We start from the raw sequence: 17,107 nt of genomic DNA, 5'->3' as shown, positions 1-17,107 counted from the left end.
TTATTTATTTATTTATTTATTTATTTATTTATTTATTTATTTATTTATTTATGAGAGAGAGAAGAACGGAGAGAGAGAGAGAGAGAGAGAGAGAGATAGCATGAGAAGAGGGAAAGGGAGAAGCCGACTCCCAGCTGAGCAGGGAGCCCGATGAGGGCTCCATCTCAGGACCCTGGAATCATGACCTGAGCTGAAGGCAGACCCTTAACCAGCTGAGCCATGCAGGCGCCCTTCCCTCACTCTTAGATGAAATGCACAGTCGTCCTTTTGTGGACTCCCATACTGGGCCCCCTTTCTTCACGTACTTTCTGAAAAGAGAAAAGAAAGGCAGGAAGAACGAGGTTGGCAAGAGGATGGGGCTCTAGGCAACCTTATTGTTGTCCCCTGAGAAAAAGGGATTTCCAGAGTCCCAGGGCCAGTGTCCTCAAGCAGTAGGCGGAGAAGCTGGGGGTGGGCCTAACTGCAGGGGATCCCCTGTCTCAGTCTCTCTTGTCCATGGGAAGGGCATGGGACAAGAGGTGCGTCCATCCTCCGGGGCTGCCCGGGTCAGAAGTTCCTTTCACTCAGGCTCAGCTCCAACGGCCCTCGGCTGGAGGGGCTCCACTCCTCTGTGCGCGGTGGCCTGGAAGTGACCAAGCAGCTTCGGGAGCTGATGCGGCTGCTGGAGGCCAAAGAGTACCAGTCTCGGATGGAAGGCGTGGGGCGGCTCCTTGAGCACTGCAAGGCCAGGCCAGAGCTTATCACCGCCAACCTGGTCCAGGTGAGCACTGCCTCATCCCTGCCCTCTTGCCTGTCTCTTCCCGGTGGGTGCAACTTCAATTTGGAAAACTCAGGACAGAGTTGGACATAAATTAGATATTAATGTGCTAATAATTAGGACATTGTGCTAGATCCCTCAGGGTAAAGGGAGCCTGAGAAGCACCTGCTATCCAGTTGCCTTGGTAACGCGAGACTGCCTGGAAGTAGCTGAGGGGACAAGGCACCTGCGGACCACCCAGAGATGTCCCGGGCATCACCCAGCTCTTTGGCAGATTTATGGGGAGGAAGGTAGAGGTAGGGGATGCCACGCCTGAGGGCTGCTCCTGGTCTAGCCATGCACATGATGTGTTGGGGGCAGAGCATGTGGTTGGCCAGGAGACTGGGCCAGGGTATTTGGATGGGTATATTGGGAGCAAGCACAGGCCGTGCTTTCATGGGCTGGAAACCAGGGCAGATGCCTGCTTCTTCTAGGATTGAGGCTGCTGATGCCAAGCCATGTACCAGAGGAGTTAAGACACAGGCTCGAAGTCAGCAGACCAGGGCATCCAGCCAAGTTCCTTACTGCCTCTGTTTTTGTTTTGTTTTTAATGATAAGTTGAGGATGGGAACCCCTGCTTCATGGACTAAGACCATTCCATGCGAGTGCAGGGTGCCTAACGAGATGCTCTAGATGCTTTGACACACTGAGTGCTCCATATGTGGCTGTTTCCTCCCTCTCTTGGCATCCTCCCCTTTTGAGGAGGTGAGACCCTCATCACTGAGAATGTTCTGGCATAGGTTAGATGCCCCTGTCAGGGAGGCAGGAGGAACCCCTGCCAAGGGTGGTTGGTTGGGCTGTGGGCCTCCTGCCCAGCCTGGGTTCCCATGGGCTCTCGATTTCTGTTCCCTCAATAGGTCTTTGATGCTTTCACCCCAAGGCTTCAGGATTCCAACAAGAAAGTGAACCAGTGGGCACTGGAGTCCCTTGCCAAGATGATCCCCCTCCTCAAAGAAAGCTTACACCCCATGCTGCTCTCCATCATCATTGCTGTTGCAGACAATCTCAACTCCAAGAACTCTGGGATTTATGCCGCTGCCGTGACTGCACTGGATGCCATGATTGAGAGCCTGGGTGAGCCTCCTGCCTCAGCCCTGTTTGGCTCTGGTGGGCAGTGGGCTTGCTCCCTGAGCCCACCCCAGGGTGGGCTCACCCATCCTGCCAGGAATCAGCAGAGTGCTGATAGGCACTGGGGGCTCTTAGGCCAAATGTTTCCCTGGAGGCTGGGTAGGACAGGGGTGGGCAGCGCAGAAGCTGGTTGGCAGGCTTTTCCATGTCACATGCACCAGAGTTGGAGCGGGGGAGATGTGTAGATGATCTAGTCTTGCCTCCTCCTAGTATGTGTGACAGAAATGACTCACCCAGGGTCACACCATACTGTAGTGATTGAGCCAACAGGGAACTGAAGGGAAAATAAGTCAGGATTTCCAGGAAGAAGCTGGAAGCACCGCTAGTGATTTTTTTTAGTTGTAGAGATGATAGCAGTGGGGGTGGCTTGTACGAGGACCAGGCAGGTTGGTGCTGAGACAGCAGAGTCAGCCTGCTGGAGAGGACAGAGTGGATGAGTGGGTGGGCCCAAGCAGGCCACCTTAATTGTCTGGCATAGGGGTTGGGCTGGGATCCCCTTGGCTTTTGACCGTGAAGTGGACAAGAGTTGCCACTGAGGAAGACTGTTTGGGGCCAGGGTTCAGGGTGGGAGTAATTTGGGGTGAGGAGTGGGAAGGGTTGGGGGGGTGGCATGAAAAGGGAAAAAGGAGCTGTGGGTGAGATGTCAAGAATGGCGAGAGCTCCCGGTTCGTCTGTGCTTCGTACTAACACATCTTGGTTCACCAAAATTAGGTGGGATTTGGGGTGCATCTACTTCCGTTGTCCATTCCTTTCCTAGATGATTAGAGGGTGATATCTGGTGTGTCTAGGGCACAGAGTGAAGCACAGATGTGTGTGGGACATAGCACATGAGTACCGTCATGTCCAGACCAGAGGAACCACTCTTGCCACAATGCAGGAAGCTCATGAGCTGAGAACCGTCTGTGCTGGCCTTGTGGCTGTATGTCCCCGTGAGCACAGAGCCACGTCCTGCCTTTAGGACCCATAGAGCATCCCCTTGGTGAGGCCACAGACATGCCAGGCACCCCACCCCTCTCAGTGTCCACACCCTGCGGGAGCCCAGCTCCCTGGGGAGGGGTGGCAGCCGTGTCCTTGGCTGGAGCTTCCAGAAGCAGTTTCAGTTACAAATGAAAGGGCTGGTCAGGTCCTTCTCTGCCTTTTGAGTTCATAAATACTGTCAATTTCCTCTCTTCATCTCAAAGGGAATTTATGATTTGCTGAGTTTGTTGCTGTAGAACAAACAATATAAATCCAGCTTTAAATTACGGCTTGTTCTCAGCACGGCTCTGGGTAAGTGAGATTGCTGTTGCCAATAACCAAGGCTCTTGGTAAATCACTGCGGGCCCTGGATTTATTGGGGAAACCTGCACCAAGCAAAATAGGCTTCAGCTATTTGAAGAGGCTAAGCACCCTTGTCGGGGAGGGACACTTTTAACCCTTTCCTCTCCAGGTGTCATAGTTTTCCACTTTCTGCCATGGGCCGTCCTTCTAGAGCACCCTGGGGCTCTGGAGCTTTGGGCTGCAGAATCTGGTGTCTTACATTGTCACAAGACTCAGGCCTTCTGTACCTGGGGCCTTGCTGTACTTACCTGGGCTGGACATCCTGGAAAGAGGGCCTGGAGCTGGCCTGCTTCTGTGATCTGACTACACCTTGAGGCAGGTTGCAGCTTCCAGGAAGATGCCTAGAGTTGTCCTTTCCTCCTGGGACTGGGTCTCCTTGGGAATGGCTGATGATGCCCCCTTTGGCCCATCAGCCACAGGATCTGATGGGAGAATGGAGGCTGGCGTGAAGGGCACTATTTTCCTCTCTAGTCCCTAGGTCACTGTTAGGCTGGAATGGAATATTGTTGGCCTCAAAGAGTTGGATGGAGCCCAGTAAATCCCTGGCAAAATGCTCCTGTGGGACCCAAAGATTGGAGCACGGGGTCTTGTTCCAGGTCATTTTTGAGCAGGTACAGCAGTGGGCTCTTGGGGCTACATGGCTGTGCTAGGAGCCATATCCACTCTGCCCAATGAGCAACCTTGGCTTTGGAAGTATTTTGGCTTTTTTTCCCCCCTAAAGGTTTGATATATTCATTTGAGAGAGAGAGAGGGAGAGAGAGAGAGAGAGAGAGAGAGAACACAAGTGGGGGAACAGCAGAGGGTGAGAGAGAAGCAGACTCCCTGCTGAGGAGGGAGTATAAAGGGGGGCTCCATCCTAGAACCCAGGGAACATGACCTGAGCCAAAGGGAGACACTTAACTAACTGAGCCACCCAGGTGCCCCTGGAAGTGTTTTTAACTATGAAGTGACTGGGTGATTTCTATGTTCATGAAGGGCAAAAGTGGAGGGGTTTAGATTGCCAGTAAGAATTCATCGCTGCCAAGGCGTCCCTAGGGTAGAATCAAGCTCTCTCTGGGAATGGTTCTCATCTGCCTGGAATGGTCTGAGTCCAACCTGCAGGAGGAGAAATGGATGCAAGTAGCTAAGCTTCCCACTGTCCCAGGGAATTGGGTGGTAGAAGCAGAGACTGGGGAGGAGGGGCAGAAGAGAAGGGGTGTGAATCTTCCTTTCCATTTCACCCAGGTGGAGCCTGGTGGCTCCAGTCCACCCTCAGCATCCTAAGGCCCCTCCTGGAAGTGGCTTGGAGCCCTTTGAGCAGAGGGAGCTTTATCCCAAGCTAGTGTCATCCTCCCCAAGGGATTCTGGGCTCTCGGCTGGAGAGGAACCATGAGATCCTGTAAAGTAAGAAACGTGGAGACTCACAAAGGCATGGCTCAGCATGTTATGGTTTGTTCCCTGCTCAACGGGGGCCACGGGGATGGAGACCATAGCCAGGGTCATCCGTCTTCTGGCACTAAGTCCAGACGGCACAGCCAAATTGGGAGGTTGGCTTTCTTAGGCTGCCTCTTATGGTCCCTCTTGATTCGGGAAGTCAGTGATTAAGTTGACTCATCAGCTGCCACGTCTCTCCCAGTTCCTTGGTCGTCCCGAGGGTGTATGAGGCAGGTGGTGAGGTGATCGACAGAGCAAGTGGCGATTTCTGCCCACATCCTCTTTTCAGGAGGTGGTGAGGAAGGAGGCATGTGGGCACCTCGCTCCCTGCCCTCTGCCCTTTGTCTCTGCCTGCCTTGGGGGCCTCTCCAGCAAGGAGCCTGGGGTGGCATCTTTTCTACTCAGCATCAAGACCTTCTGATTTCAGGGGAGTTACCCTAGGGATCAAGGCAATCCCTGAGAAGACTGGCTGGTTCTGTCTTTGGGCCCTGTTACTGGGTTAGCTACAGAAGAAACTTCACTAATTAAAACATCAGGCTGCTGATAGTCCCGCCTCCTGCCCCCCGCCCCCGTCAGACCAAATAGTCAAAAGGGGTTTTCTTAATTTAGTACAGCCCCAGCCAATGCTGGAGAGAGCAGATAAGCTCGGAAATGGTCAGCTTCAGATCGGCTTTTGCTAGTTTGCTCTGCAGACTCTAAATTCATTACCTTATATAAATCATATGACCAACATGGTATTGTTTGGGGCATTTAGAGATTCATCCATGGTGCTCCTCTAATATACCAACTGCTTAAAAATCTCTCTTCTTTTTCTTGTCGACATGTGTACAAGTTTCCCTGGTTAAAGATCGTAATGTAAATAGAATTTAGACTTTGCTTCTTTCGTTTAACCAGTTTTTCACGCTATCATGCAGCCTTCCTACTTAACTTAAAAATATGAAGTTTATTTTCCACCACGTAAAAGTCATACTTATTCATTACTGAGAATACAAAGAAAATACAAAGCTTTGGAAAGGAAAAAATTGAAAGCCCCTCATTTTTGGTCTAAACTTCTGGAAGAGACTGTTATTAACATTTGTCATTTTTCATGCTAGATTTTTTTTCTGTACTTTTATAGAGTCATGATTATATTACGCATTTTAAATTTGCATCCTGCCTTTAAAAAAAGCAGAGCACAAGCATTTACATATGATTACACACTTGAGTCACTTTTAATAGCTCTGTCCTATGCCTGGACCGTAGCTTGCATTTTTCTGTTTAAGTGGATCATGCTCACTTTTCCTGTGATGAACGGACCTCGTTTTGGGGGGCTGTGTGACATATCATGATTCAGAGTCCTGTGCTTATTGTCGAGAGCCCACCCGGACCCCAGTTTCTTTGCTGTCACCATCCAAGCTACCATAGTATCTCCACTTTGAAAAAAAGTTATTCTTTGGCCTCCCAGTAGCCCGAGGATGACATGGCCTGGTGGCTTTAGGGTTTGGCTGCATGGGACAGGTGAGAGGCCCTGTAGACCTCTGCCCCCTTGCCGAGAGGGATGGCAGGGCCCAGGGAGGGCACAGTGTGTGGCCTGCTAGCTTGTAACTGTTTTCTCTACGTCCCATGCCTTTGCTTGTCCTTGTATGCAGGCAGCACCAGGGTCAGCTCTGCCTTCCTTATGGTACAGGAGAGGAGCCTATCAAAGGCCCAGGCTAATAGAACATGGATTTTAAGTTTTCGAAAGTCAAATTCTGGCCTCTTGATCTTTCCTCCATTCAGGCTGCTGGGCTTTTGGAGCATTTTTGAGTAATTATAGTAAACAGTAGCAACAATAACTGATACTTAGTAATTATACACTCAAGGTACTACCCTAAGCATCATAACATGGGAGCAGCTCTAAGAGGAAGACAGGAGTATTATCCTCTTCTTACAGATGGGTAAACTAAGGCATAGGAAGTTTTGTCCTTTAACAGGGAGAAATGTGGAAAAGCCAGAATTTAGTCCAGGCGATCTGCACTCAGAGCCCACACCCTTCAACATATACTTTCCGGCCTCTCATTAAACCTGGGTGTGACCTGGAAGGTGAGCCATCACTATGAAAGCAGACAGAGGAAGGGAGGCCAGCTAGTTGGGGCGTAGAGCTCTGGGGTTTATAAACCAGCTCAGGCATGCTTAATGTCTCTGCTTTAGCACTCTCTGTAGGCCTCGAGCATTTATTGAGCACCTGTTGTATACCAGGCACAGGGGAGCACAGTCTGGCACAGATGTCCACTGCATATACATTTTTCAAGTATCTCCTAAGTTCTAAACTTCTCTCTGGCTCTGGGAGGCCATGTCAGCTGCCAGGAGGGGGAGGTCCAGCTGTGTCCAGAAAATGTCCTGGACCAAGTGTTGCTGGGGAGAGCAAGGAGACAGAAGTCCTTGTCCTTGGAGGTGAGCTCATGGCTAATGATGGGAGTTGGCCAACAGAAGCACTTGGAAACAGTAATGCAGGTGACATTGATCTAAAAACCTATTCTTACACAATTCAGATTTCCCAAGACACGCTGAGACCACTTCTTGCTAACTGCCATATTCTAGAGGCTGGATCTTTTATTGCCCAGAACAGATTATTTTAAAGACTCTTGCCTTATGGATGGAGTTTTGCAAGCAGCAGGGATGTGTGTGATGTACATGTGTACATTTTCTCCTGTGTCCCTTACAGCTCTCAGAGGAAGAGCAAGGGGAGCATGAACTCTTAGCTAGAATTGTTCCGGGGGTGGGGTGGGGAGTGAAGCTTTGATTGCATATCCAGGAAGATGCTGAAGTATTCAAGGGACTCAGAGGAGGTGGAAGTTGTCTAGAAAGACTTCCTCAGGTGTGTCTCTAATCTCTGTCCCCTGCTAAGGGAAATCTGGCCTTGAGCGGGTCAGTCCCTGGGACCCCAGGATGCACTTTCTGGGGGTGCCTACAGACCACCATGACAGGTGCAGGCAGGCCCCACAGCCACATCCCTGAAAAGTGGCTTTGTTATTTGCACTACCTCCAATGGAGTTAGGCTGGGGCTGCTGTGGCGGCGTTGGGAGCTGGGTGTGTATTGTCTACGTGAGCACGTCTTTCTCAGGTAAAGGGCTACTTTCCTCACCTTGTGTGTCTCTGTGAAGAATGCAGGACTTCAAGTTTAATAGTCTGAGAAACCAGGAGATGTCAGCCAGAATGGGGAAGAAAGAATGGTTTCTAAATTCAGCACCTATGAGATCTTGCTGGAAGTGGCTTTAGAAAGACAATTGAGGAATGCCAGAGGGCTTCTTTATCCCCCAAGCATTCCCCACCCTATTTGCCTGTGATTTCACCATCAGTGGTTCATTCTGATAAACACTCTTTTAACATCCAAATGGGGAGGTCCCCAGTCTTCAAGCTCCCCCCCCCCCCACAGCGTGTCTGGGCAGCAGGGACTCCTGGGGCTGGGTGTGACTGGAATGGGTGTGGGGGGTGCTAGGATAATTTTTTTAAATTTTATTTATTTATTTATTTATTTATTTATTTATTTATTTATTTATTTATAAAGATTTTATTTATTTATTAATGAGAAGCACAGAGAGAGAGAGAGAGAGAGAGAGAGAAAGAGAGGCAGAGACACAGGCACAGGGAGAAGAGGCTCCATGCAGGGAGCCCGACATGGGACTCGATCCCGGGCCTCCAGGATCATGCCCTGGGTTGAAGGTGGCGCTGAACCCCTGAGCCACCCAGCTGCCCGATAATTTTTTTTTACAGGTTAAAAATCCCCCTTTCCCCTAAAACTCCTGAAGAGTGGGTTTGGCATGTGGAGGATGAAGTCTCCTGTCTTTACAAGTGTGCCATCTGGGCCTCAGTGTCACACAGGGAGGTTTTAGATATATACTATTGAGAGCTAATACACATCCCCTGCAAGTTCCCTCCTCTGACCCAAATAGAGCCAGCAAGAAGCTTCTGCCCCTCATAGGGTGACCAACCATCCTGATTTGCCCAGGACTGTGGGCAAACCCTCTTCCTCCGCTGCCCCTCAGACTCAACAATTTTGAGGAAGCGCAAACAGGAGGAAGCAGATGTGCGGGAGTAAGTGCAACCTGTTTGGGAGCCAGTTTATACCAGGCCACTCAGTCTTCCCTAAACACCCCATTGTGACTCAGGAAATTTAACTCAGCTCCCCGACAGGCGTCTTTCTCCATTGGGTATTGCGGGTACCTGACGCCGAACAATGGGTACCAACGCTCAGGCCGCAGCATCACGGCCGCTGACACTCTCCTTCTCTTCCAGACAACCTTTGCCTCCTACAAGCCTTTGCTGGCCGGGTGCGTTTCCTGAGTGGCCGTGCGGTGCTTGATATCACGGAACGTCTGTCCGGTGAGCATCCCCGAAGCCCCTCGCCCCAGCCTTCCAGTCAACCTCCCGGCATGGAGTTGAACCACCCACTATCTTAGACCCCCCAGTAATCCAATAATCTTCACAGACCTTTAACATTTTTTGATAATCTGCTTGTTAAAAATAATTCCCATTTTACCACAAGATAATCTTTAGTTTTGACTAAAATGAGGCAGGTTTGTACATAAAACAGTTTTTGAGAAATTATGATCCATTTCTTCTTTGCAAACATGACTCCCACTAGCCCATAGAGTGCCTTTGTGTGTGAATCAGAAAAATGTCCCAGCTCTTCTGGGTACACCGTGCTCACGGGGGCATGGCTTGGTCGGCAGCAGCCCTATCGTGAGCACGAGATTGTCCCTTCTCGAGCGCGCACAGCCTGGAAAGCAGAGCACAGCCTGGATTCCAACCCTACTCGACCCCTTTGCCAGGTGCCCGGGCCCCGCAATACGTGGAGCTGGGGCTTTGGCCTGAATCTGCTCTGCTTTGTTTGAGCTTTGGCCGAGGAAAGCTTGCTCCAAGCCAACGTCTGCTCTGAGTTTGCAGTCTCCAGTGATTTCACTCCTGGGCTGAAGCCTCCTGTGGCCCTTGTGGTGGCAGCTTGTTTCGAAAGGGCACAGGCTTTGTGGTGGACAGACTCGTTTGCCACACACCAATTCTGGTCTTGGGCAGGTTACTTAACTTGTTTTTTTTTTATCTTCCATGCTTGTCAAGAGCCTCCTCCCCCTTATTAGGAAGGTCCCATCTAGGAAGGAGGCAGAGGACCTGTTCTCTAGACCTCAGAGCGTCCCTCCTCCTAACATGCAGCCAGGTGTGGTATCCCCATGTGTAAATCCTCGTGTGGGTTGTGTTCAGGTTAGTGTCCTGCTCCCTATAGTGTCCCAGGAGGCCTGTCGCTGACTAGGCCTCCAGGCTCTGCCCCTACCCCTGCCTCAGTTGTATGTGCTGGTCACTTAATCCTCATAACAATGTTATAAGGAGGGTGTGGGTTCCATGATTACCCCCTTTAAAAAAAAAAAAGATTTTGTTATTTATTTGAGAGAGAGAGAAAGAATGAGCGCATGAGCAGGGGGAAGGACCAGAGGGAGAAGCAGACTTGCCACTGAACAGGGAGCCCGATGTGGGGCTCTAGCCCAGGACCCTGAGATCATGGGCTGAGCAGACGCTTAGCCGACTGAGCCCCTTAGGGGCCCCAGTGACTGTCCCTTTTGTAGAAATAAGGAAAATGGAGCTCAGAAAGGTTAAGTGCCCAAGGTCCTTTGGTGAGTAATCCAGGATTTGTGCCCGGGAGCCTGGCTGCAGAGTCTCTGTGCTGTGCTACGTCTCCCCGAGTGGCCCCTGCCTTTGCCTCCTGGGCACCAGCATGCCAGCCACCCTTCCAGAGGTGATCCGTCATCCCCGTGCCTGCCCACATGTGGCTAGAGGCCTGTGGAGCCCTCTCCACTCTTCTTCCTCCACCTGGGGGGGTGCCCTCCAGGTTCTGGCGCCAGCCCCTGTGTCTCCTTCCTCCCTAGCCCTCCCTAGCCCTCTGGTCTGTTTCCAGTGACTCCTGAGACCAGGTCCCACCCCGAGCCAGCCTCAGTCCACACTGGGGGTGCTCAGCACATGTTACATGACTGTCGGTGTCATTCTGCTCCTCCACCAGACTGTCTCTTGCCGTTGACTTGGCCTCTGTGCCCTGGTTCAGTCCTTTCACTGTCCCTAGAGTGGAACCCCGCCTCCCATCCAGGTGCCCAGCCTCCTCCAAGCAGGTGGAGTGAGCAAAGTAAGGTCAGGGGCCTCCAGGCAGCCACAGGACCACATAACTGAGACCACCTGAGCACTGGACAGGGAACCCTCTACTGTTGCTCAAAATCATCGCTCTCTGGGTGAAACCCTTACCTGTCCTTGTACCGGGGATATATGGGCCCCAGAGGTGGAAGGGTACCTCACTTTAGATTATCTGTTTAACTCTAAATATTTTCCATCTGTTTCCAAGAGACCTCAAAGGCAGGAGTTTCTACATAGCTCTCCTGTTAAGTCCCCATCAGCCAGGAGTAGAGCCGAGCATTTCGATGAACACAAGGATTCCGACTAATAATAGCGCAGCTTAACAGGAGTAAATCTTTGGCTAATTACTTCAGCTGCCTTTGAAGCTCAAATTTCATGGGGTTTTCTTCCTCATGATGACTCCCAGAAGGGTCATTGCCACCTCTGCTGGCCTGAGAGGCCCACTGCTGTCAGCCAGATGACCTCCGCCTCGTGTACCTGGGGGACCCTGGGCCTGAGTGCGGAGGTGAGCTGCCCAGGCCCCCGTGTGAACGCCTGGCTGCTGGGAGGGAGAGAGTCCAGGTGTGAGTGCCGGATGCCCGTGAGAGGCAGCCAAACCCCTCACCCTTTGGTGGGCATGGGGGAGCCCTGCCTGGGCCTGGTTCTTGACATCGTTCTCTTCTTGGTTTGCAGGTGAGATCCCCGGGAGGGTTAGGAAGCCTTTGAGTTACAGTTGTTCAGTTTAGGTGGCTAATCAGGATCTTTCTTGTTCCCTTTGGCCACCCCCCTTGCCCAACCTCTCCCTTACTCCTCCTGGCCTCCCACCCCCACCCTCCGCACCTTGGGGCTGCCCTGGTGGCTTTCCTGTTTCCTGTTAATGGGGCCTACCTCTCAGCCTGTCACCAGCTTCAAAGTTTCCGGCAGCTCCCACCTCTGTCCCACTTTATGAAGCTGCTCACCAGCCAATGTGGCTGGGTTCACTCCCTGGGTGCAGTCCTGCCTTCCATAGGAACAAGGACCACTTTTTCTTCTGAGGGTTCTGTGCATTGGGGAGCCCCCGGGGAAGGCCCCACAGTGTGGGGTGCAGGAACCCTGAGGGTGTGGCCTGAAAGCCAACAAACACCTTCCATGGGAAGTGACGCTGCTGGGGGTGGGGGGGTGGGCAGGCTTTGCTGAGGGGGGTGGCCAGCTCATCTTCTCTGGTCCCTTGCTGTCCCAGCCTGGCCCTGGATTCAGAAAGGCCCTATGGGAAACATCCTGGGGGATTGGATGGTGGTAAGCTGGTGAAGGAAGGACATACTGGTGGTTTCACTAAGCCTAAAACTCCACACCAGCCTCTGAATTGTGGAACCCCTAGGGGCTTGGGGCAGCAAGGGGTGAAGAGCGTGAGCTTTGGAGTGGAGGCAGGTTTAGCCTCTGCCCTCGTCAGCTGTGTGGTCTGGGCCAAGCTCCTTGACCCCTGAGCGTCGGCTTCATCCTCTGGGAGATGGACTGGTGTCCTGCTGGTCCAGAGGCCGTGAGAACAGTGGAGTCAGGCTACAAAACTCGGAGCCCCAAGACTCTGGACTTGGGCAATGTTAGTTTCCCAGATGTGTCTCGGCCCAGGGAAACCTTCCAGTTTCTTTGCTCCATCAATAGTTAAAGTGCTTCTCTCAGTGTTGTCTGAGCTCACCTCTGGCAGGATGGCAGGCGGACCATGCTGGTTGTATAGAGCAAAGATTGTTAGCATGAATGCGTTCAGGAGGATGTGGCCATGGCTGCAGGCTGGAGCAGCCCCTTTGAGGTGACTTAGGGCTGCTCTTGAGGTGGCTTTGACCCTGGCATTTACTCTATGATGGAAGGCTTGCTGGCAGGGGTAGCCTGCTTGTGGGTTTCCTGGGGATTAAAACAGGTAGAGGGTCTGGGATAACCAGACTGGCGGGGGGGCGGGGGGAAGGGGGGGCTCATCACTGAATCAATGGTCTGTGTGGAGTTTGGTGGTTGACAAAGCACATCCCCGACCCCTGGATTATTGCTGGTCTTATTGTGGGGTTTGGCATCTGGACACTGGGGAGGCCACACTGATCTTATCTCCTCCTGGCTGTTTTATTTTTCAGCATGCTTCATTTGAGAGAATATTGACATTTCTCCCTGGTACAAGTTTTCTCTGTTCGTATGAACTCACATAGGTGGGAATGTGGATTAAAGTCATACTAGTACTAGCAACTAGTTTTCACCAGCCTACCTACATGGACACTTATGTGTCCTTATTATCTAATCTCCAGCAATCTCAAGAGTTTGGTTCAGGATTATAATCCTTAGATTAGGGAACAGGCTCACGATGGTTGGGTGGCTTTCTCAAGCTCATACAGTTGGTAAATAGCAGGGGCAGGATTGCAGTTTAGGTGTGTCTGCCTCTTTCCTCTCCCCTGGGCTGCAGGGACCGATTACAACCATGGGTTCTGAGCACTTGGCCTTTGCATACTCATTCCTCCATAAAATTAAAAAAAAAAAAAAGCTAAAAATCGTATTTTATAACTGGTTGGTATAAACATGAATATAAATGAGGTTAGATAGCTTCATTTTTTCTTTTGTTTTTAAAAGAAATCAAAATGTTTTCATGGTCCCCTAAACGTGTCCCCAGCCCTAGATGTTGTGTCTAATGAACTCGTTGGCCTGTCCGGGCTGCCTGGACTTCGGGGGATAGAACTGGTGTCCCCAGAGAAGGCAGCGGGAGAGGGAGAGAGGGCATGACTCAAGTCTCTTCATTTTCTGTTCAACAGTGCTGGTGGCCTCCGTGTACCCCCAGAAGCCCCAGGCTGTGGAGCGCCATGTCCTTCCAGTCCTCTGGTGTCTCCTGGACAACATGATCGGGAATGGTGTCCTGCCCGGGCGTGCTGGGAACGTCCGCACAGTGGTTCGCCGGCTGTCCAGGAGCCTCCGGGAGCAGATGGGGTCCCGGCTGCAGGACCTGGCCGCTGGCCAGCCACAGCAGGTCCTCAAAACGCTCCAGGAACTCTTAGGCCCAGAATCCCCATGAGGCAGCCCCAGCCAGCGTCATGGACAGCGGGGCACCGACAGCAAGACAACTGGCAGCTCATGCCCCTTTCAACTGGGTTACAGACACATCTGAAACGGGCGGTCATTATTTTTTACCTTATTTTATTTTTACGATGGAATAATTCACAGTCTACTTTCTCTTAGGGTTCCAGATGTACATAGTATATTTTGAAGTAGAAATAAAAGAAGCACTTATTTTTCTAAGGTTTTATTATCTCGTACTTTTTGTAACCTCAGACAATTTTTTAATAACTAGGCTTGTCACAAAACAACAGCAGAAGTAGCTGCAGATCCACGGGGACCAAGAGTTAGGGACCCACATGTTGTAGACCATGTGTCTAGGCATGGGCCCCCAACTGTGACAGGCTGTGAGGGACCCACATGTTGTAGCCTGCACGTCTGGGCATGGCCCCCCACCTGTGAGAGGCTGGGCAAGCCCTCTGGAACCTAGAGACCCTCCGTTGGCCATTCAAATCTGGTTCATTTGTTGTAAGGCTGATTCGAGGTGAGTAGAACAAACATCTCCAGGGTCATCCTGCTTCTGCCTTAACAAAACTTTTGTGCAGCAACTGTGGATCCTGTGGGAACCTTCTAGTGGACCTGTCCAGCTTATCAAAAGGCAGGGAGAATTTGACACTTGCATTATGGAAAGCCTTCTCTGGAAGCTGTCATTCTGGGTAGTTCTGCAGGGGACTCGATGATGCTTCACACTTCAGTACCATAAATGAAAGCACTTGGTGGAGCATGAAGCTATAGGACGTGCAGAGGTCATGTGGGAGCTTGGAAATTACACAGGCTCCTCCCCTTGGGCTGGCTGGAACCTGGAGGGGTGTGCTGGATGCAGGGTGTGTCAGAACACCAGGAACCTGAGAGAGGGTGCTGCCCACTGAGCGAGCAGCTGGAGGACAGGCGTCCTGTGGGGAGAGTTGGATTGTGGCTGGGGCTCTAGACACAGAAGGCGCTTGGCTTTGCCTGGGGTGAGTGGCAGGTGGACCTGGTGTGACCAGAAGAATTAGAGCTGGGGTCATGACCCCAAACACATGGGTAAGGTGAAGGCTGAAGGGGCAGCAGTCCGGTGCCCGCCATGGAACCAGCCAGACCCACAGCAACACTCTGGGGCAGCTGCACATGGCTGAGGCCCTGAGACCCCAGCGAGTTTTCTTGCAGGCCTCGCCAGTGGGCCCCCTCCAGTGTCACCTACCCCAAGGTATAATATTAGTTCCACATCACTGTTCCGAGCCTCTCCTGAGGAGCATGGCCCAGAGCAGGCTGGGGAGCCCCAGATCCACTCACTTCTATATTTCCAAATTCATGGGTACCCCCAGCTGTGAAAGCCACTTTTTCCTCTTGCCTATGTTGCCAGGTGCAGCAAGGCCTGCCCCCACCCTCCCAATGCCCTGGGGTGAGGTTGGGTTTGGCACAATCATCCTGGGACTTGAGATTTTAATAGGTGGCTTAAGTGTGACTTTGAGTGATTCTAGCCACAGCAGGAGCTGTTTCTCGCTAGTTGTGACCCCAGCAGGGGCTTCCCAGCAACCACCTCCCCTTAGGCTGATTCTGACTGAACCAGGTTAAAGGCAGGCTAGACAGGGAGTCATCAAAGACACCCAAGAGGCTGATTTTTAAACATTTGGAAAGTTTTTACTCGAGTTAATTGTGTTTGCTTTGCTTGGAGTCTGGGCAGACTTTTTGGGTTTGGTAAGGAGACTGACTTTTTCTGCTTGTCAAGAGCTGAGAACCTGTAGGAGCCAAGGACGTAGAGTCTGGTGGGATTTTGAAGACAGAAATTAAACTCAAAGGCATTGTCCTATCTTGCCTGCTTCCAGGTCCTGTCTTCCAAGTGCATCTTCAAAATGGAAGCTTCCCACCCCCTGGGCTCTGATCCCACCCTCCTGAGTGGAGGTGTTTAAAACAACTGGAAATAGCTGAAAGGCGAAGCATTAACTCTACAAAGTTCCATTTTCTTTCACTATTTTAAGTTTAAATCTAGTCTCTGGACAGGTGCTCTCTGTGGGCAATGCTCCTGGCCCAACCCCATTGGGGAGGCGCTGGGTGGTTCTTGGGGTGCAGGGACCTCAGGAAATTTCCATCTCAAAAGGTTTCCCACATTACTTTTATTTTATTTTTTTAAGATTTGAGAGCAAGTGAACGAATGTGCACCCACATGCACAGTGGTGGGGGGAGGGGCAGAGGGCGAGAGAGTGAGAGAAGCTCAAGCAGATGCCCTGCTGAGTTCAGAGCACTGCAGGGGGCTCCACCTCCCCACCCTGAGATCATGACCTGAGCCAAAATCGAGAGTCGGTTACTTTACTGACTGAGCCACCCAGGTTCCCCCCACATCTTTAATTTTAAAACAAAGGGAAGACAGCATGTTAGCCTGGGCCTAGGAGAAGGAGGCCTAATGGAGGCCCAGTCAGGGGGTCTGAGCCCAGGCCGCCCCATTCTTGGCTCAGCTGTGTGTGCAGCGGGGAGCTCCGCCTCCTTAAGATGCTCTGGGGCCTGGGAATACAGCTTGTAGCCACGGAAGGGCTCCCCTCTGTCTCCAGTGTAAGAATTAAGGATGAGACTTGTCTGAGGACATGAAACTACTTTGGAATTTCTGGGGCTTGAGGAAAAGCTCCCTCCAGGCCCTGCTTCCTGTCTTGGTTTCTTTTCCCTGCTTTGTATTTTTCCACTCGCTCTGCCTCAGCATCATCCAGGGAGACGGAAAGAAATACTGATGTCAAAAAAAAAAAAAAAAAAAAAAGAGAAAAAAAGAAAGAAAAAAAAAAAAGAAATACTGATGTCGGGGACTCACCCCCACGGATTTTGGTTCAGTTGGCATGGGGTGGGGCCCAGGGTGCAGTCTTTTCTTTCTTGGCTTCCCCCTCAGCTTTATTGCGTTATAATGGACATAGAATAGAATATAGTGAGAGTCTAAGGTGTACAATGTGTGGACTTGACACATTTCCATATTGCAAAGTGATCAGCACCATAGCATTAGCTAACACCTCCATTCCATCACGTAACTACCGTTTCTTTTTGTGTGTGTGTTGAGTTTTATTCTCTCAGTAACTTTCAGGTACATAATACAGAATCATTAGCCATAATCATGCCCTTGGTTAGGTCCCCAGAATTGGTTGCTATTCTAACCGGAGGTTTGTGCACTTGGATTATCTCTGTGCTTCTCCCTACAAGGCAGCTGGGGTGGTGAAGCAGTGTCCTCACTGCCTGCTCCCAGCTGGGCCCCGGCAGTCCCTTGGCAGGCAGTAGGACAGCATCACTGCCGGGGTTGCTCACCAGATGGGTGTTTCTGCAGCTGGG

The 17,107-nt window shown here is 51.3% G+C and overlaps 1 protein-coding gene across 7 annotated transcripts in view; it reads left to right on the top strand.

Annotated features, from left to right (window-relative positions):
- The window catches only part of TOGARAM2 (TOG array regulator of axonemal microtubules 2), an 84,037-nt gene that overhangs the window by 48,783 nt on the left and 18,147 nt on the right, over positions 1–17,107 (top strand). For 6 of the 7 annotated variants that reach the window (XM_072770694.1, XM_072770695.1, XM_072770693.1 and 3 more), the window contains 4 exons: positions 568–760; positions 1,654–1,870; positions 8,912–8,998; positions 13,528–14,008. In XM_072770694.1, the coding sequence (XP_072626795.1) occupies positions 568–760; positions 1,654–1,870; positions 8,912–8,998; positions 13,528–13,784 (754 nt within the window). In that variant the 3' untranslated portion in view covers positions 13,785–14,008. Of the gene's footprint in view, positions 1–567; positions 761–1,653; positions 1,871–8,911; positions 8,999–13,527; positions 14,009–17,107 lie in introns of those variants that run through there. The other variant, XM_072770691.1, reaches the window with a different exon arrangement.

Source organism: Canis lupus, chromosome 12, assembly GCF_048164855.1.
Source record: "Canis lupus baileyi chromosome 12, mCanLup2.hap1, whole genome shotgun sequence".
NCBI lineage: Eukaryota > Metazoa > Chordata > Mammalia > Carnivora > Canidae > Canis > Canis lupus.
The sequence above is the reverse complement of the archived record's forward strand: the minus strand, read 5'-3'. Positions and strand labels throughout refer to the sequence as shown.